Here is a 23265-nt window from a genome sequence, read left to right as displayed (position 1 = left end):
TACATACATGTAGATGTAGGTATGTACATACATGTACGTATATATGTATATACTAATTTATTATTTGTATTATATATATATATATATATATATAACATGTAAGTGTATCTTAGTCTAAGTGTTAGTCTAATTAAAGCCTTCGTTTCTGTTCCCACAGATATGAAACCCTCCTGGCTATAGTTGAAGAATAATAGATTTTCCATTTCAAATTTGAGTTGGAGAAAAAATTAAGAACAAATAAACAAGTGATAAGACAAAAGAAAAACAAAACGAAATGAAAGAATCTTATTGGTTCCTTGACAAACATTGCCTAAAACTGAAAGACAAGCAGTATTGGCCACAAACATATACATATATTTACACACCACTCACACATACTATATATGTGTAAGTATGTATAAATGTATATATATATATGTGTGTGTGTGTGTGTGTTTGTGTTTGTGTGTGCAGTGTGTTATAGATTACGTTCAATAAATACCTTAACTTATATATGCTGTAGCGCCTTCGTTTTCATAGTTACCAATTACTATACTGGTCTGATGCTATTTTAAAAGCTCTGAGGAAGCAAGAGGATGTTGCATAAGCACTTATCTCTGAGCGCACTGCTTTTTATAGCAGAAACAGATGTGACCAGTTTGAAGCCAATTCCATGATGGCTGTTCTCTTGTCATTCATTCATTAATATTATGCTCTATACCAGCCTAACACATTAATCTAAAGAATACATATACTGAGTTTTAACAACTGGTTATTAGTTTCACTATACGATGAAATCATTATATATATATATATATATATATATATATATCATCATCATCCTTTAACGTCTGCTTTCCATGCTAGCATGGGTTGGATGATTTGATTGAGGACTGGCAAACCAGATAGCTGCACCAGGCTCCAAACTGATCTGGTAGAGTTTCTACAGCTGGGTGCCCTTCCTAACGCCAACCACTCCGAGAGTGTAGTGGGTGCTTTTTAGATGCCACTGGTACGAGGGCCAGTCCAGTGGTACTGGCAACGGCCACGCTCAAATGGTGTTTTTTACCTGCCACCTGCATGGGAGCCAGTCCAATGTTTTGTTCACATGCCATCGGCACAAGTGCCAGTAAGGCGAAGCTGGAAACGATTGCGACAGTTTGATTGCCAGCACTTGCACAAACAAGGTGTTTGCAAGTCACATTGCAGAAGAATGTGCACGAAATTTCTTTTACTCTATGTTCTTTCTCTATTCATTATTATCATATTCCCAGACCGGGCGTTTTGAGTGTTTATTGAGCGAAAACACCTAAAAGCTCCACGAGGCTCCGGCAGGGGATGGTGGCGAACCCTGCTGTACTCTTTCACCACAACTTTCTCTCACTCTTACTTCCTGTTTCTGTTGTGCCTGTAATTCAAAGGGTCAGCCTTGTCACACTGTGTCACGCTGAATATCCCCGAGAACTACGTTAAGGGTACACGTGTCTGTGGAGTGCTCAGCCACTTGCACGTTAATTTCATGAGCAGGCTGTTCTGTTGATCGGATCAACTGGAACCCTCGACGTCATAAGTGACGGAATGCCAACATTATCATTATTGTAATTTATTACTATTATAATTATTATTTCAAGACAAATGAGACAAAGAACCACAAATAAATGAATAATTATAACTGAAAACCAATTATAATGAAAATGAAATAAAACCAAATAAAAAATAAAATAAAATAAAATAAAAGCTAAAGCAAAGTTTAAAAAATAGCAGAAACAAAAAGATTAAACAAAAATGAAATAATTTAAAAGAAAGAAAATGAAATGAAAAAATAAAATAAAATATAATAATAATAATAATTTTTTATTAAATTATATATATATTTATATATATATCTATATATATATAAACCCAAATAGAAGCATTTAAAAAAAAATGGTACATATACATACGTACAAGCATATATACACATATGTATGCATATATAAAAATGTATCTTGCTCTATATATGTATATATATACATGCACACACACACACACAAATATATACATACAAACATACATATATATAAGGAGGCAAATCTTGTTTTGTTGACATTGTCCTATCTTTTTTTAGAATTGAGCATCAACACTTTGGCAAATTCTTTGTAGAACTGATGAACTTTTGCATCAATGGTATGCATTTTTATTGTCACATGATCTGTTTCTTTTTAAAAATATATTTGTATTATTATTATTATTATTATTACTACTAATACTAGTACCATTCTTAATCAATTAAATCCCCACCCTTCTCACCTCAATTCAGTGCTTGACCGATATAGAGTTTATTTCATTTGCAACTTAGGGGTGGCCAGGTTTAGGCAATGAATGAAAAACGTTAATGTCAGTGGGATTTAAAAAAAAGAACAAAACAAAATATGGGAATGTTTGAAGGGAAAAGAAGCTGAACAAGTAACATCAAAGCATTTTGTTATTTTTCCTCTACAGTTTTCAGGCCCAACGATTTACAAGGGTCACAATTATTTCAACAGATGCGTTGAACTGGAGAGGTGACCATCAGAGTAGCCAAATAATAAAGCACCTGACCCCTTTTAACTAACCCAGCACTTCATTAATACATTTTTGCTGACCCCCCCCCCCATCTTCCCCTTACTTCTCCCCTCAAGGAGAGATGATGAAATGCAGAGATGACCTCCCCAGTGACATTGAGATTTTGGGCTGGGATTTGAACTCAAGGTTCAGCAATTGATAACTAAAATGTTGCAAATTAATGAGTAATACATTGACTTCACATTTTGGCGCAAAGCCAGCAATTTTGGGGGAAGGGGCTTAGTCGATTACAACTGCTACTTATTTTATTAACCCCCAAAAAATGAAAAGCTAATTCAACCTCAATGGAATTTGAACTCAGAATGTAAAGACAGACGAAATGTCGATAAGCATTTTACCCAGTGAGCTAATGACTGTCAGCTCACCGCCTTAAGTGCAAAGACAGGCAAAATGCCACTAACCATTTTGCCCTGTGTGTTAACAATCCTGCCAACTTGTCCCCTTAAAGGTTATAAACATTTTCTTTGGTGAGAGGGAGAGACAAGGGGGTTATTTTATTCACTCCAGACTCTCACTGGTATTTATTATTATTAATATTTTCCACTAAGGGCACAAGGCCTGAAATTTTGGGGAGAGGGCTAGTTGATTGCATTGACCCCAGTGCTCAGCTGATCCTTATTTTATCAATCCCAAAAGATGAACTGCAAAGTCGACCTGAGCAGATTTTGAACACAGAATGTAAAGGTGGAAGCAAAATACCTCTAAGCATTTCACCTGGTGTGTTAATGATTCTGCCAGCTCATAGCCTTATAATAATAATAATAATAATAATAATAATAATAATAATAATAATAATAATTTCAAATTTTGCCACAAGAGTAGCAATTTTGGAGGAAGGGATGAATCAATTACATCGATCCCAGTGTTTAACTGGTACTTATTTTATCGACCCCGAAAGGATGAAAGGCAAAGTTGACCTTGGTGGAATTTGAACTCAGAATGGATGAAATGCCACTAAGCATTTTGCCTGATGTGCTAATGATTCTACCAGTTCACTGCCTTAATAATAATAATAATAATGATACAATTGGTGCATACATGTGTGTGTGTGTATGTGTGTGTGAGTATATACATATATATGAGTAGTTGGGGGAGTATTTACGAATTTGTGTGTGTGTGTGTGTGTGTAACTTCCTGTTGAATTCCAGTCCATATAGACACATGGATAATACAGAAAAAAATCAATTTGCTAGTTAAAAAAAATAAATAAAAAGTTGTTTGGTCTTTTTTTTGTTGTTATTGATATCTTTTTTGTTTTGTCGCATATATTTTTTGTTTGTTTTGTTTCTGTAGTCTCTTTGCAGCTTTTGGCAATTGAAACCCCCACCTCCACTTCTTCTCCACCTTCCCCCCCCCCAAAAAAAAAACCCAACAACCTTCTTGTCTGTGATACAAAACACACAACATATATGCATTCCACACATTATATATATACATAAATATATATATATATATATACACATACACACACACACATATATATGTATATATACATATACAAATAGCTCAAAAGTAAATAGACATCCCTCATCGTACTGTTTTATGTGTGTGAACACTACCAGTTGCTTTAAACTCAATGGATTACACACAAGGCATGTTCTAGATACAAGATTAAGTATTTAAATACACCATATTACAAATTACATCATTTTGTTTCTAGAAAGGAACAATTCAAAACGAATGGTGTCTATTTACTTTTGAAACGTCTGTGTGTGAAAAAAAAATATATATATATACACACAGGTATACATATATATGAATATACACATATGTATTTATATATTGTAGCGATGAGATTTACTCTCCATTACTCCCCTGCTGTGAAGCTCTGAGGATTAACACAGAGCAATGTCAGTACTACAATAAATAATTGTTCTCTCTACTTCTTTATTGGAAACTTCTTTCTCTTGTTTGTAAACTCAAAAGCACACACAAACATGTAATATGTGCACTCATGAATATAACACCCACTTTTTCAAAAAAGAAAAAAACACCCAAAACAAACAAACAAACAAACGAAAAATATACAAAACACACACAAATACACATTAGTTTATATGTGTGTATGTTTGCACATCTGTAGAAACATGTATACATATCTATACACACACACACATATCTGTATGTGTGTGTATGTATGTGTGTGTGTGTAGATGTTCATAATGTGACTATGAACATAACCAGCTATTTCTAGTTCCTTTTTTTTTTCACATCCATCCCAACCCTGTAATAATTCTCAATCATTTCTGCTTTTTGTTTTTTTTTTTTGATGCAATAATACCAAATTCTTTGTATTCCATCAGACAAATTCTAAGCATTTGAGTAACAGCTGTAGTCCAAGTGGGTTTGATGTGGGAACTGAAAGGCTTGTGGGAAGAAAAATGGTAAGGGAGACTTTGGTAGAAGTTATGGATATAAGAACAGATTCCGACACACATTGTTTTCTTTAACTGTTATTATTTATTATATTATATAGATGGGGTGGTGGTGGTGGTGGTGGTAGTGTTTACTGAGTTAAAAAAAAAATGGGGGGGGTCATCTTTAACGATTTTCATGGTAGTGATGGTGGTGGTGGTGGTGGAAAGTTTAAATTTTCATTTGTGACTGGAATATATTCAAAATTTTCAGCCAAACTTTTGCAATTTCTTTTGAGGCAGGGGGAGTGGTAGGGCAGGTTGGAAGGGGGGGGATGAGTGCAAGTATTAGTAAATTGGTGTTGGTGGTGGTGGGGGAAAAAAAATCATTTTTCGTTTGTTTTCAAATTTATCATTAAAAAATATTCATATTTTTTTTTCCAGAATTTCGGGTTAGCTTCTTCTTGTGTGTTTTTGTTTGTGTATATACGTGAGTGTGTGTATACATTACATACATACATCATATATATATATATATATATATATATATATATATATATATATATGTATGTAGATTTTTTTCATATTATCGTTTTATGAATTCTTTTACAATTTCATTCCCTCCCCCCTCCTCCTTCCTTCCTTCCTTTATCCTTCCATCCACATTGTTTTCCAAGAAATTACAAACAAAAAAACAAACAAACAAAAAACAAACAAATAAAAAAACAAATTGAGTAACAAATAAAAACAAACATACACATAACAAAAAAAATTAAAAAATAAAAACCCATTCATTTTCCCCACCCACACATTCTATCATCATTGTTTTTTTTTAATATTTGTTGTGGTTTTAAGTATTTGTAGTAGTAGTAGTAGTAGTAGTAGTGATGGTGGTGGTAGTGGTGGCAGCAAGGGTGGTGCTTCTTTTTCTTAGTCCTTTGTGAACAGAGGGGAGGGGTTAATCATTGTTTTTTTGAAAAGGAAAAAAAAATGTCATATTGATGTTAACTTTCTTTTTGTATGTATATTTATTTGTTTGTCATTCTTTTGTTTCATTCATTCATTCATTCTCTCATTCTCCCATCTTTATTGACGCTGCTGTTCCTTGTTTTCATTTTTTGTTTAATTTTTTTTTGTTGTTGTTTTGGTACTTGTTGAAATTTTTCTTACTTTTTCCTTACATTTCAAATTTTTCCAAAAAAAGAAAATATATATATATTTTTATATATATTCATGTAAAAGAAAAAATGGAAATGCGGGGGTGGGGGAAGGGAGTGTCTGAAATTAAAAAAAAAAAAATTTAACCCCTACAAAACTATACGAGGAAACCTTCCGACATTTGGGCCCCATAGATTTGTGCTCGTAACATCTGTATGCTGTTCATTATTTTCTTTTGATGTCCCACCAAATTCACATTTAAATCCATTAGATCCTTCATTGAAATCCGTGCTACCTGTTCCATACTTATGTAACCGGAATTCACAAAGTTCGCAATGTACCGTTCCATCTTTATCGACATAAGCCAGTCTTCAATGCTTGTAAAGCTGGTAAGATCAGGAGCGTTTGGATCTATGAAATTGTGAGGCCTGCAGAGACAAAGGGTAAGAATAAAAGTAGATGTAAATAACATGAAAGAAATAAGTATACAAGACAAGAAAGAAGAAAAACAGGTAGACAAACAGGGAGGAAAGGTTAATGGGGGGTGGGGGTTACGAACAGGTGTGGCTAGGTAGTAAGAAGCTTGCTTCCCAGCCACATTGTTCCAGGTTCAGTCCCACTGCATGGCACCTTGGGCAAGTGTCTTCTACTATAGCCTCGGGCCGACCAAAGCCTTGTGAGTAGATTTGGTAGATGGAAACTGAAAGAAGCCCATCATATATATATATATATGTGTGTGTGTGTGTGTGTGTGTGTGTGTTCCCCACCATCGCTTGACAACTGATGTTGGTGTGTTTACATCTCCGTAACTTAACAGTTCAGCAAAAGAGACCAATAGAATAAGTACTAGGCTTACAAAGAAATAATTCCTGGGGTCGATTTGTTCAACTAAAGGTGGTGCTCCAGCATGGCTGCACTCAAATGACTGAAACAAGTATAAGAATAAAAGAAAAGGTATGGCTGTGTGGTAAGAAGCTTGCTTTCTAACCACATGATTCCAGGTTCAGTTCCAATGAATGCCACCTTTGGTAAGTGTCTTCTGACTCTGTAGCCTTGAACCAACCAAAACCATATGAATGGATTTGGTCGACAGAAACTAAAAAAAAAAGCCCATCGTGCAGTGGGATTGAACCCTGAACCATCTGGTTGGGTAACAAACTTATTACCACTCAACCACATCTGCACCTAGGAATTTACTGATGGTGGATGCTCTACATGCCACCAACCCTCTCTTGGTTTTCATGTAAAGAGCCTTTCCATTCCACTTGGTCTTTGAAAGTGCAGACTAGCTAATCATAATGTCAACAAGGAAGCTAAACATCCCCCCACCAAAAAGTGACAGGCAAACCCAAGCCCTTGAAATATCAACGTTCATGCCAGGCACACACATATATAAGAGAGAAGTAAAGAGAGAGAGAAACAAAAAGCCATATATATATATATATATATATATATATATATATATATATATAAACTGAAAAAGAGAGAGTAAGAGCAATGAAAGAGGAGAAAGGGGTTAGACTGGATGTATGTTATATATACTAAAAGAAAATTGCTGTCGTTGTTTAATCATTGTCATCGTCATCTCGTTATCTATGTCAAAGTAATCAACCATTCTCAGGCACACACACATGCACAAATTTATGTTTCCCACTTATATATACACACACACACACTCATAGTTCACACACACCCATATATATATACACACACACACACACACATATATATATATATATATATATATATATATATATATATACATACAGATGCACAGGCATGTACATACACACATACACATACGTTCAGACTCACTGGCATATTATGTGTGTGTGTATGCACACACAAACAACCCTATTACAACTTGTTGACAGTCCATCTCAACAGACTGGGTTCTTCCGAACAGGAAGTTGTATATTTTGTCTGTAGTCTATGCCACTTGAATGAGGAGGAGGAGGAAAAGGAAGGGAAATCTGTTCAGAGCCTTGCTAAGCTGATCTTGACTTTAGGATAGGGTTAAAAATTCAGAGCAGTTAATACTGTGTTGATGATGGGACTGAGCTCAGAACCATGTGGTTGCAAAGCAACCTTCTTACTACACACCCACGCCTGTGCTTGTATAGCTTCCTTTCATTGATTGCTCATACATGGTATGGATCAGCCTAGGGCTACATTAGAAGACATATATACAAAATGCCATGTAGTTTGACTCAACATGAAACCTTGTATTTGGGAGGCAAACTTTTTTAACCACATGGCCATGCCTTTTCTTTTTATATTTTTGTCCACTCAACTGGCAAAAATGAGAAGTACCTGTAATTCAAAGGGGCAGCCTTGCCACACACTGTGTCACGCTGAATCTCCCTGAGAACTACATTAAGGGTACACATGTCTGTGGAGTACTCAACCACTTGCATGTTAATTTCAAAAGCTGGCTGTTCTGTTGATCGGTTCAACTGGAGCCCTTGATGTCGTAACCTACGAAATTACGGAATGCCAATTTTGTCCAAATACTCACCGGGGTTTTGCCATTTTCCGCAATAATTCCGGCGCTCGTATTAATTTGTCCAGAGTTTTGACAATTGCATTAAATTTTGGTCGATGGTTTCTTTCTCGTTGCCAACAATCAAGCATCAATTGGTGGATTGCTTCAGGACAATCCTACAAAAACAAAACAGAAAGTAAATTTTTTAAAAAAAGGTAAATCAGTTAAAAAAAAAAAAAAAAACTCAATAGATGAATGAAAATTTCCAATTTCAATTAATTGGAACTCAGCAATTTTTTGGTTAAAGTATGTACATTTGTGTAAGCACTATGCTTATGTATTTTTTGTGTATTGCCAGTGCCGCTGGACTGGCTCCTGTGCAGGTGGCACGTAAAAAACACCATTTTGAGCATGGCCATTGCCCGTACCACATGACTGGCCCTCGTGCCAGTGGCACATAAAAGCACCCACTACACTCTCGGAGTGGTTGGCGTTAGGAAGGGTATCCAGCTGTAGAAACTCTGCCAGATCAGATTGGAGCCTGGTGTAGCCACCCGGTTCACCGGTACTCAGTCAAATCGTCCAACTCATGCTAGCATGAAAAGCAGATGTTAAACAATGATGATGATGATGATGATGATACGTATGTGTTTGTGTGTGCATGTATATTTGTATATGTATGTGTTTATGTGCATATATGTATATTTTATACATATATATATATATATATATATATATATATACACATACACAAACACATAATACATGCAGAAAAAATACATAAATATAAGCAATTCTGCTGAAAAGCGAAATTAAAGAAATAAAAATTTTATACAGAAATTGCCAAACAATTGGTTCCATGATTATGATACTTTAACCAAAATATTGCCTAGAACTCTCATGCATCAGTCTATTTCAAAAAAAACTATTTTACAACAGTTTGTCTCTCCTCCATGCAGTTGTAGATCTGACTACCTCATTAAAATTTTTAGCACATATTTCACTTCTTAAGATTACAGGGTTATGATTGAAGGGATAATCAGCTGCTATTTCTAGCAGGCTAAGTGATCACAAACAAGCTTGCTATTGGCTTCTACTCCCCTCCCTTGTATTGATAATCTATGTATTATAGGGATAAAGTTATATAATTCCTACATTTTATACCACTTTGGTATCTAAAATGTAATTTTCTATTTCTTCCAGATCAAAGAAGTAATAAACTAGGATAATTCTTTAAGGATTGTAATCTCTCTATTTATGCAACCATAGGAAATAATCCATAAGGATTTCTTGCAAAGGCTCAACTGGAAACATCAACAGATCTCCAAGGAACATTTAACTCTTTGTCTGTCCTGTCTATCACATGTGATATGCAGAATATATCTCCCTGGTGTGCATGTATCAGATAGGATACACATTCCCAATTTTATATCAACTGCTAGAACAACTTGGGACTTCTGAAAGTAAAGCTGACTGTTTTGTAAGAAGCTTGCTTCTCAACCACATGGTTCCAAGCTCAGACTTAAAAACTTACAAAAAAAAAAATCATTAAAACAAAATATATAGGCACAGGAGTGGCTGTGTGGTAAGTAGCTTGCTTATCAACCACATGGTTCCGGGTTTAGTTCCACTGCGTGGCACCTTAGGCAAGTGTCTTCTACTATAGCCTCGGGCCGACCAAAGCCTTGTGAGTGGTTTTGGTAGACGGAAACTGAAAAGAAGCCCATAGTGTATATGTATATATATATATATATATGTATGTGTGTTTGTCCCCCCGCCATCGCTTGACAACCGATGGTGGTGTGTTTACATCCCCGTAACTTAGCGGTTTGGCAAAAGAGACCGCTAGAATAAGTACTAGGCTTCCAAAGAATAAGTCCTGGGGTCGATTTGCTTAACTAAAGGCGGTGCTCCAGCATGGCCGCAGTCAAATGACTGAAACAAGTAAACGAGTATATATCAATATCTAAACTTTCCCCTGTGATAAAGGCCACCAGCTCTTCTATTCAGCCCTTGGTTTGAACAGCCACCTCAGGCACCAGAACCCCTTGCATTTATCAAGATGAAGAGGTTCAATCACTGGCTACTAACCTATTACTCAGATATAGATTAATGCCATTGTAGTAATTCTGGTTAACAAACTGGTGAGATTGTCGAATACAGAAGACTGGAAATGATTGGCTGTAATTAGGCTTTAGTCTTCTAAGAAAAAAGGTATAATATCTGTCATTAATTGTTTTAGTCATGTTCCTTGCTAATCAGGAGCCAGCTATGACAGGGGTTTTCAAACTTTTTGACTTGCGGACCCCTTTATATTTCAGGCTTTACCTTATAAACGCTTATGAAATTTATACATAAATATTTGCTTAAAATAACATATATTTTTACATTTATTTATTTAACGGTATTTAACAAAATAGGTTTATTGTCAATTAAAAGATTTCGATTAAAAAACATATATAAAATCAAATTGCCCATAAAAAGTATTTGCTGTCCACGGACCCCCTGTCTTGTCCTTGCGGAACCCTGTGGTTCGTGGACCACATTTAGAAAACCCCTGAGCTATGATTAGATATCATTCCAAAGCCTCATTTTCGACTGACTGGCGAGATGATGGAAATAACTGTGAGTAGTAATGATAACGGTAATTATTACCACAGGCACCTGTGCCCAGCGTCGCCTTTCTGGCACTTGTGCCCGTGGCATGTGTAAGGACTTTTGAGCGAGATCATTGCCAGTGCCCCTGGACTGGCTCTTGTGCGGGTGGCACATAAAATAGACCATTTGAGCGTGGCCATTGCCAGTGCCGCCTGACTGGCCTTCGTGCAGGTGGCACATAAAAGCACCCACTACACTCTCAGAGTGGTTGGCGTTAGGAAGGGCATCCAGCTGTAGAAACTCTGCCAAATCAGATTGGAGCCTGGTGTAGCCATCCGGTTTCACCAGTCCTCTGTCAGATCGTCTAACCCATGCTAGCATGGAAAGCAGACGTTAAACGATGATGATGATGATGACCACTAATATAAAAACTCTCAAATATTTTCTCCAGGGAAGAATTTTTTTGCATTTGGAGTCATTGAAAAAAAAAAGTACTAATTGACCAATGGGGTTGATGTAATTAACACACATCTTCTGAAATTGCTGGCCTTGTGCCAAAATTTGAAACCAATGTATTGTATGTATCTGATACTCACCATAGGTGGAGGAAGACGATATCCTTTTTCAACTGCCTTTATAACGTCCTGGTTAGACCAGTTCCAGTAGGGTCGCTCCCCGTATGACATCACTTCCCACATTACAACACCATAACTCCAGACGTCTGAAGCTGACGTGAATTTGCGAAATGCAATAGCCTCTGGTGCTGTCCATCTGACAGGGATTTTGCCACCCTAAATTGAATTTATAACATAAGGATATAAATAATATATACACACACACATATAAATAAACAGTATATTATTATGAATTTATAACATAAGGATATAAATAATATATACACACACATATAAATAAACAGTATATTATATGTGTAAAATTACACAGAAATACATGCAAACTATGATGCAATGTCATTCACAGCCCCGCAAAAGAAATGTGTAGTCATTTTCAGGTGGAGAACTTTTTTTTCCCCTGAGTCTATTTGCACAGTGAAAGGTCTTAACAGTTTCAAATACACCGAGGCATGACAAATATGATTTTACAGCAGGGTTAGCCACCATCCCCTGTCGGAGCCTCGTGGAGCTTTAGGTGTTTTTGCTCAATAAACACTCGCAACCACTGGGCCATTGCGCCTCCACGAATGTTTATGTATATATGTATGTAAAGGAATGAGTGAGTCTGTGCATGTGTAGTGTTACTCACCTTAGTTGTATAGGCCCCATCTGTAGTATCATTTTCCACCTCTCGAGAAAGACCAAAGTCGGCCACCTTGCACACCAAGTGTTCATTTACCAAAATATTCCGGGCTGCAAGGTCCTGCAAAATGGAAAACAGAAATGCTTATAATAATAATAATAATAATATAATAATAATAATAATATTCATCACTGATCATCATCATCATCATCATCGTTTAACGTCCACCTTCCATGCTGGTATGGATGGGATAGGTCAACTTTGACTTTCATCCTTTTAGGGGTCAATGATATCAACTAATCCCCTCCCTCAAAACTGCAGGCTTTAAGCCTAAAAAATAATTTTGATACAATCTGACCCTAAAATTATGTAAGATGGATTTAAGCTCAGAATGTGAAAGAGCAAGAACAAATACCACAAGGCATTTTATTCAAAACTAAATATTCCACCAATCTGGTGACTTGATTAATAATAATAATAATAATAATAATAATAATAATAATAATCCGTAATGATACTTTATATAAGCACAGAGCCTAAAATTTTGGTGGAGGTTCTTAATTGGTAAAGACCTCAGGGGAATGAAAGGCTTACTTCTACGATCAGTGGGATTTGAACTCAGAACATAGAGAGTAGTAACTAAATACCATGCATATTTTGTCTGACATTCAACCAATTCTGCCATTCTGATGCCCTTAGCAATAACAATGATGACAATAATAATAATAATAATAATACTAATGATGATGATGATGATGATGATAATAATAATAATGAAAATTTTCAAAAAAACCAGATAAATTTTACAGACAATGTTGCAGTTTAATATTAAAACTCATCAATACTTAATTAGAAGATGTGTAATTAACGAGACAAGACAAAGCAGTCGTTAATGCATACACCTGCATAAACACAATGTACACATGTACACCAGAACACACTAACACATATACATTGTCACATAAGCACATTGTCATACATACGTACATTGTCATACACACACACATACTCAAGCAAAAGACACATACACACGCAAAGGCATACACATTCAAAGTCAACAAACCCATACAGGCGTATGTACACACACACACACACACACACACACACACACACACACACACATATATATATATATATATATATGTTGTTGTACTTGGGGATGGTCATATTGCCAGTTTAGCCAATATATATATATATATATATATATATATATATATATATATATATATATATATACATATGTGTGTGTGTGTAGGTGTGTTGGTGTGTGTGTATACAAATGCACAGTATGAAAGCAAGCTCACATACACATATATGCAAGCATATGCAAGTATAGACATAAGCAGTTGAACCAGAACATCAATCAGAAACAACATTTAATCAGATGAGTGACATGGATAAAGGACAAATGTTGAAATAACAAATAAGGAGAGATTGGGTGATAGACAAATGAATAGACAGGTAGAGAGAGAGAGAGGGAGGAAGGGAGAATGGCAACGTATTATATATATATATATATATGTGTGTGTGGATATATATATATATATGTGTGTGTGTGTGTGTGGATATATATATATATATATATATATATGCACACACACACATATATATATGTATACACAAAAACACATATATGTGCATATATATATATATATAGAGAGAGAGAGAGACACAAGCATATATATACATACACAAATATGTATATACAAACAAGCACACACAGACACCCATATATACATATACAAATATACACACACACACACACACACACACACAGACACGTGTGTGTGTGTGTGTATAATGAGAAGGAAAAATATAGAAGAAACAGAGACAGACCAGAGAGAGAGAGATAGATAGATAGATACATAGATAGATAGAAAGAAAGATAGATAGAAAGAAAGATAGATACATAGATAGATACATACAGACATAGATTCATACATAGACACAAATAGGCAGATAGACAGACAGAAAAGTATAGAGAGAGAGAGAGAGAGACCTAGACAAGCAGACATACAGAGATAGAGATCAGGGATTTTGTCAGTAATCTCCCTAAGGTGTAAGCAAGAGTGGAATGTGCAGTGAATGGATATTATAAATGATTCTTACCCTGTGTACATAACTCATTTCTGACAAATATTTCATTCCAGACGAAATGCCCCTCATCATACCAATTAATTGAAGATAGGAAAATGTTCCGTCATTGTTCTGGAACAACAGGAAGAATATGACAGAAAATTTAGAGTTTAGAGACTGGCGTTATTGGAACAACAAACATTATTATACAAGTGTATATTATACAAGATATATACAAGATATATATATATATATATATATATATATATATATATATATATGAGAGAGAGATGGCATTTGATGCAGAGATATAAAGTGATATATCAGTATTTATAGAGGAATGTCAATTAACTAATCATAGTGCTCTATAAACAGACACTCTAAGCATGTGTGCATATATGTGTGTGTGTGTATGTATGTATGTGCACGTATATGCATATATATATATATATATTTTTATGCGTTTATATATACATGTATATGTATAAAACCATATACCTTCATGCATATATACATACATATACCTACATTTTGATATGTGTGTGTGTGTGTGTATATATATATATATATATATACATGCACATACACACCTCTTTAACTGCATTCTGTGGTGAAACTTTAGTTTAGGAAACCAGTAGCTTTAAGGAATATCGATTCAGTCTGTAGTTTTCTCAACCCGATTCTACCCAGGGTGGTAGACCCTATGAAGAGCTGCGATTATGATTTAAGTAGCAATGGATAGTTATATATTTATGTGGCCAAAAAGTACAGAACTCTGAGAAGGTTCCTAGAGAGCATAGACTGGCCTATTGGTGCAGGAAGAGGCCTTGATGTATGTGACCCAGTACCATCCCTAGCAGTAGCAGAGTCACTCGTAAATAAATGGCTAGAATAAACTGTCTTTCCCATGGAAAATCCCAAATCTTTGGACTTTAAATGTTGGTCCACTAATTAGCACATAAAACAAAAATCAGTTTGATTTGAGGGTGATTTGGATGTTGTTTCTGGGTCTGGTTACTAATATATAGCAGTCCCCCTCATAGGCTTATATGTGGTAATAGGAAATTTGGCCTTAACTGTTTAGCATTTAAACTCGCCATATCCAGCCGATACATTCAAACGTTAATGATTAAAAAAATTCAAAAAATGAATAATAAATTATATAAATGGCCAGAAAAGCAATTCAAGTAATTCTACTCACTCTTAAGAAAGTATCCAAGGAGCCATTTGCCATGTATTCTGTTACTATCATAATGGGATGACCTGCAAAAGAAAAATATAAAAATCAATAATAATAATAATAATAATAATGATAATAATAATAATAATCATAAACCTTTTTACTAAAGGCACAAGGCCTGAAATTTTGGGGGAAGGGGACCAGTCGATTACATTGATCCCAGTGTTCGACTGGTAATTTATTTATTGACCCTGAAAGGATAAAAGACAAAGTCAACCCCGGCAGCATTTGAACTCAGAACATGAGGACAGATGAAATGTCACTAAGTATTTTGCCTGGCAATGCTAACCATTCTGCCACCTCGCTGTCTCAATAATAATAATAATAATAATCCTTTCTACTAAAGGCACAAGGCCTGAAATTTTGCGGGAGGGGACTAATTGATTCCATTGACCCCAGTGTTTGACAGGTACTTAATTTATTGACCCTGAAAGGATGAAAAGCAAAGTCGACCTTGACAGAATTTGAACTCAGAATGTAGCGATGGGCAAAATACTGCTAAGCATTTTGTCTAGCATGCTAACAATTCTACCAGCTCATTGCCTTAATAATAATGATGATAATGATGATGATGATAATGATGATGATAATAATAATGATGATAATAATAATAATAATAATACCATAAAACAGATGTGTAAGATACAAATACATATTACTCTTTTACTTGTTTCAGTCATTTAGCTGCGGCCATGCTGGAGCACTGCCTTTAGTCAAGCAAATCGATCTCAGGACTTATTCTTTGTAAGCCTAGTACTTATTCTATCGGTCTCTTTTGCTGAGCTGCTAATTTACAGGGACGTAAACACACCAGCATCGGTTGTCAAGCGATGTTGGTGGGACACACACAGACACACAAACACACACACACACATATATATATGAAGGGCTTCTTTCGGTTTCCGTCTACCAAATCCACTCACAAGGCTTTGGTTGGCCCGAGGTTATAGTAGAAGACACTTGCCCAAGGTGCTACGCAGTGGGACTGAACCCGGAACCATGTGGTTCGTAAGCAAGCTACTTACAACACAACCACTCCCGCGCCTATGGCCACTTCTACGCCTATGCTGAGAGACTTTTTTTTTTTTTTTTTTTTTTTTTAAATATTTAGAACCAAATAGCATAGTTTATCAATTTATTTCACTAGCTGGCTTCAAGAGGCTCACACCACACACAAATACTACAAACAATGGTCAAAAGAGAGCAGAACATCCATACACAAATCTGTCGCTCTAACTAAAAAAAAATAAAAAAGAAAGCACAAAAAAGAAAGAAACACAAACAAGACACAATCAAAAACACACATAAACTAACATGAGCAGCTACACACTGGCCAGGATGAGAGAGCCAAGTTACATAATGATGTGTAACAATTACTTAAATGAGCTGTGACAGCTAAATTGAGAATAACCCGCGCCACAAACTGATGGAAACAAAACAAAGAGCAAAATCGTCACCAGCCCTACATCTCCCAAGTGTCCCAATGTCCAATATCCAGCAATCTGTCGACCCACCCTGGGTGGATAAGATAGGATAGGATACACGGAAAGACAAACTTGAGGACAGAGAAGCAAATATTAAAACTGCCTGGAGAATGTAGGAAAGGATGCAAACATTGAAAACTAGAATGATGATAATAATAATAATATAGAATATAATGAGGGTGAGAGGGAGTGGGTTAGATAGGTTATAAGAGAGAGAGAGACTGAATGTGAGAGAGAGAAAGAGACTGAATGTGAGAGAGAGAGAGAGAGACTGAATGTGAGAGAGAGAGAGGTGAGAGTACAATAAAGAATTATGTGAGATGTTGGTGAAGTGAGGAGAGTAGAGAGAAAGAGAGAAAGTGTGTGAGAGTGAGAGTGTGTGTGTATGTACATCTGTTTCTGTGCGTGTGTGTGTGGTATTGATTGGTGACAGTAAGTGGATGGAATTGGCAAGAATTGGCAACAGAACTCAGACAATCCAACCAAAATTAAGACAATTCTGTTGCTCTCCTACACAACACACCATCACCCTCCCCCTCTCTCTCTCTTTCTCTCTCTCACACACACACAGAGTTTGCATCCCTTTTCTGTGTTTTTATTTCTGTCAACAGCTTTATATTTCTACTTTTTTTCTTTTAGCAGTTTTACTGTTGTGCTTTTCTTAATCTTATCCTCTCCACCTCTACTCCCCTCCATCTCTCTCTCTCTCATACATACATACACACACATACACAACATCTATGTCTGTCTCTCTCTATTTCACACACTACACCTCTCTCTATCTAACATACCATGTATGTCTCTATCTCTCTGTATCCAACATGTTACCCTTTTCTCTCTATCACTTACGTACTTCCTCTCTCTCTCCCCTACTTATTTATTTCTCCTTGTCACAGTGTTTCTCCCTTCTATTTTATTTACCCCTTCTAGTCTCTTTCTCTCTTTCTCCATTTACTTTCTTATTTTATCTGTCTCTCTCTCTTTCTATCTCTGCTTTTCTTTCTCTCTCTCTCTCTCTCTCTCTCTCTCTCTCTCTCTGTGTCTTTCTATCTCTGCACATTCTCTCTCTCTCTCTCTCTCTCTCTCTATCTCTCTCTCTCTCTATCTCTGCTCATTCTCTCTCTCTCTCCCTTTCTATCTCTGCTCATTCTCTCTCTCTCTCCCATCTCCTTATGTTCTCTACATCTCTATCCATCTCTGTCTCACACCATATACATACAGTCTCTCCCTCTCTCTCCCTCTCCCTCCCTCTCCCTCCCTCTCCCTCCCTCCCTCCCTCTCCCTCTCCCTCCCTCTCTCTCCCTCAAATTCTCGCTTTATGCTAACATCACTGTTTCATTTTGACCCAAGTCCACCTTGTCCTCTCTCCTTTCTCTACCACATGTTAAATTCTAACATAAACAACTCTTCGCCCACTCTTTATTTAACACCTCATATTTAATACCCTTTCAGTAGGCCCTCTCTCCCACTTTTTCTCTCTCTCAGTCTTACCCTGGAACATTTACACAGTACCTACCCTCTCTCCACTCTTTTCACTCCACCCCCTTCCACACAGCCACCCGCCAAAAAAACAAAAAAAAACTCAACCATCCTAAATCCCTTACCCCAAGTCTCGCTGGACCTCGCATCCATTCCTCACCTTCATCTTATACAAACCGCCCGCCATCAATGGATCTATCTCTCGCAATATCTCCGACAACTAACTCACGCCAACCTCCTAACTCTCCCCCCATTCATTCAACCTTTTTCTCCCCCTCCCCCTCCCCTCCATTTCTCCACCACCAACAGCCCTTGCCACTCCATCGTCATCCGCCAATTCCATCCACAGTCTCCCAGACTACCAGACAATGGTACAAGATAACATGCCAGAAGCAAACTGAAGACAATTCCTCGTTTATTTAATTTCAAAAAAATCATTCACATCATTGAATTACGTCAGTTCATTGATGGCAGCCTGTATGCATGTGTATATATGTATATATATATATATACATATATATGCCAGTGTCTCTCATATACACACATGTATGCAACTCTTTCTCTCTCTCTCTCTGTACACACATATACACTCATATACACACAAGTGTGTGTATGAATATATACATGTGTATGTGTTTATGTATAAAAGTGTGTATATATGAATATATGCCAGTCTGTCTCTTTTTGTCATACACTTGTGTGTGTATATATGAATTCCTCACTTACTCTGTGTGTGGATGGGGATATACACACACACATGTATATACATATATAAATACATATGTGCATATATGTGAGTCACTCTCTTTCTCTGTGTGTGAATATATATATATATATATATATATATATATATATATATATATACACACACACACATATATACACACGTGTGTGTGAATGTAGGTGGCTTTGCACATCCTTTACTGCAGCATTAAATTTGTTCTTGAATTTGCCAGTTTGTTTTGTGTCAATAACACTATACACACACACACACACACACACACACACACACACACACACAGAAAACATGTAAATAGAGAGACAAACCGAAGATTTTTCCAATTTTCCAACAGCTATTCCGACCTCACCACCAACTGTACACACAGACCCACACTGCCGGCAAACACATACATGACACTAATTACACGGGCATGCACAAACATACATACATACGTACACTCACACATCTGCAATTATACACAAGCAAAGAAATGTACCTGAGCAACCATATACACACACACACACATACATACATGTTCACATAGAATGACATTTGTGTATGTATGTATGTGTGTGTGTGTATATATATATATATATATATATATATATATATATATATATATATATAGGGAGAGACACACTGACACACACACAATGTGGCAAACACTTACAGATATACATTCAAATATAAACATTTTTTTTCAATTTTCCAAATGCTTTCCTTCTCTCTACCTCTTGTCTTCTCTCCTGGTTTCCCTGCCTCCTTCCATATATATATATATATATATATATATATATATATTATATACACACACACAAGTGCCACCATTTCCCAGGTTATCTACTTCACTAATTTAACTAAATACTCGTATTTCACATAAAATTTATTTATTTATTCATATTTTTCTTTCATTCATTTTAACATTTTTTCCAGATCTTCCATTTGCCCCAATTTTTTTTCTTTACATTTACATATACGCACACATGCATATCTATTGTACATGTATATATGTAAGTATATATGTGTATGTTCATACATACACATTTATGTATATGTCTATGCATATGTATATGTGCATGTGTGTGTATATATATGTGCATATTTGTATATGTATGTGCATATATATATATATATATATATATATATATATATATATATATATATATAAAATTTGTAATAGTGATATTTTGAAATCATTTAATACATACGTTTTGGGTCTGTGTAGAATATAAAAGGAAATACATCCATTATGTAAGATCTTCCTCAGTTAAAACAGTTCAAATTATCACAACTTCTATGACTCAATGCCAATACAAACTGGCCAGTTCAGACTCTACTTAAGTGAATATTCCAACAACGATTTGGAGTAATTTGCTATATTTGACTTAAGTCAAAAATTGTAGTACCATGCACTGCTGCTTAGGATAACATGAAATTATATATATATATATATATATATATATATAGGGATTAATAAATCTGGGTAGATATCTATAGGGCACACAATGTTAAATGAATTTCGTAAACTACATCAAACAATCAGATACCAATAAATTCAAATAGAATTAACACCCAAAATAATTCTTCATGTATGACATAAATCCAAATATCCCATATAATATAATAGATGTCACAAGACCAAAGTGCCAAATAGTGAATTTGAACCTGAAACCCTGTTGTTGCAAAGTGAGCTTCTTAACCAGATGGTCACAGTGTATTTGTTTTTGAGGAGTATTTAGCTGCTATTTTCTAGTAGGTAAAATGACCACATTAAAACCTGTTCGTTAAGATTCAGACATTTTGTTATATAACTAAGATTAAATTATGAATTGATTGTTTGCCTAAACCATCCAAATGTGAGAAAGCGTGAATGGCTATGGCTGCACTATGGTTAAGACATGGGTGAATGGTACTGCTTCATGCTTAAGAAATTCTCTATGGTGCCAGTTTGGCAATCACTGGAGCAGAGGAACAATTCCCTTGCATTATTTGTCCATTCTCAAAGCACTGAAGTCCACTTTGCTTTTCAGCCTATTGGGACTGTTAAAATAAAGTACCAGAAAATGGCATACAGATTTATTATGTTTATTTAGAGTTTCATAGTTCAGATGAGGCTCTGTTATTTTATATGAAGTTTCAGCATAAAAAAACCATCCAACTACTTAACCCTTTGTAGATGAGAAGCAGTATTGATCATATTGAAACGCTGTGTGTGTGAGCAGTGCTATGTCTCACTCTGTCTGTGTGGCACTGTGTTTTCAAATGGACCACACTGGGGAAAAACTGTAAATACATTGTCACATTCCTTGTATGAAAAATGATGCAGTTACTGAATGGCCTAATACTGGTATACAGCACAGACTGTCATTACTAAACTAGGCTGCAAGGGGTTAATAGGGTTTGAAGTTGTAAGCAAGTATTGTAATTTGTGAACCCTGTTGTGATGAGAAATTCTGAGAGACAGACAGACAGACAGAGAGTGAATGCGTGTGAGGGTGTTTTGTGTTTTTAAGAATGATGGGCACACTTACTAAAAAAAAATGCAGTGGGGACAGTGAGAGAGACAGAGAAGGAGAGAGATGGGACAGTGTAAGGTGGAGGTAGTGTTTTCCTATTTGGGCAGGTGGTGGAGGGGAAAGACAATAAAATACCCTTACCTTCCTCCTAAAACAATACTAAAAGTAAAATAGCAGTTTGATGATGAGATATTGTGTTTAAGATGCAATGACACACAAATTACAATACCAACAAAAAACAACACTAAGAGTGGGACCATTTCCTATTACATATGTGTGTGTGTGTGTGTGTATATATATATATATGTGTGTGTGTGTGTGTGTGTGTGTGTGTGTGTGTGTGTGTGTGTGTGTGTGTGTGTGTGTGTATAGATAGATAGAAAATGGTGCAAGAGATCTTGTATTTCAAGAATGGAAAAAGGGTTAAAAAAAAAAAAGCAGGGTGGGGGATGAAGATAAAAATTTACAATAAGCAAAGCAAAAAAAAAAAAAGATGCTCCAGAAAAAAAAGCATGGAAAACCCCAAAAATCCACCTTGACAGTTAAACATCCGACCTTAACAAATGAATGTTGTATGAAATTAAATGATAAATGCTTGATAAAATTAATAGATAATTAGCTGATAAATAGAGCATGTTTGACAATGAAGTGGTGGGGAGGCCATTTCACTCTGACGTTGGGGATAGGGGTAAAGTGATTACCAAGAATGGCAAAATGTGCATAAATATATATACATAAATATATATATGTGTGTGTATATATAGGCTTGTTCATTCATCATCTCAGTTAGAGATTAACATCGTTATCCAGTTTCTATCAATTTTTCATATAATTGCTTCTTTTCCAGTTGTAGTTTTTTTCTTTTTATATTTTTAAAATTTCTTCTGTTTTCTTATTTCTTCAATTTCTTCGAAAATTCTCCTTTGTTTGCATGCAATTGTACTCCAATCACGACATTTCTTTCCTCTCCACTTTCTAAGTGTCCTTTTAGCTGTAGCTATCCATCTTCCTTGGAGTAAATTTTAAACTTCACTTCGCTCCGCTTGTCACCGGCAAATAGCATCCTGCTTCCCTTGGGCAGTTGGATACATCATGTCCAGCTAAATTTCCCCATCAAATCACATTATTATTATTAGACAGACCATAAAATGGGATTTAGAATAATGTAAGCAGCATTTTGGATTAACTTATCCTATACACACTCACACACATGCACACACTCACTCACAATCTCTAGATTCTTTTATCTCTTACTTGTTTCAGTCATTAGATTGTGGCCATGCTGGAGCATCACTTTGAAGAATTTTAATCAAA

The 23265-nt window shown here is 35.7% G+C and overlaps 1 protein-coding gene across 1 annotated transcript in view; it reads right to left on the bottom strand.

The window, feature by feature from the left end:
- Window positions 1-5794: 5794 nt before the first annotated feature.
- Window positions 5795-23265, bottom strand: part of LOC106882795 (ephrin type-B receptor 1-B) — a 417752-nt gene continuing 400281 nt past the window's right edge. The window contains exons 14-19 of the mRNA XM_089343023.1: window positions 15713-15774; window positions 14545-14643; window positions 12442-12555; window positions 11775-11969; window positions 8614-8756; window positions 5795-6523 (exon numbers count right to left, since the gene is read on the bottom strand). Of these exons, the coding sequence (XP_089199149.1) occupies window positions 6253-6523; window positions 8614-8756; window positions 11775-11969; window positions 12442-12555; window positions 14545-14643; window positions 15713-15774 (884 nt within the window). The 3' untranslated portion in view covers window positions 5795-6252. The remainder of the gene's footprint in view (window positions 6524-8613; window positions 8757-11774; window positions 11970-12441; window positions 12556-14544; window positions 14644-15712; window positions 15775-23265) is intronic.

The sequence above is a fragment of the Octopus bimaculoides genome, chromosome 26 (assembly GCF_046866305.1).
Source record: "Octopus bimaculoides isolate indiv1 chromosome 26, ASM4686630v1, whole genome shotgun sequence".
Lineage (NCBI taxonomy): Eukaryota > Metazoa > Mollusca > Cephalopoda > Octopoda > Octopodidae > Octopus > Octopus bimaculoides.
Note: the sequence above shows the minus strand (reverse complement) of the source record. Positions and strands in the feature narration are given on the sequence as shown.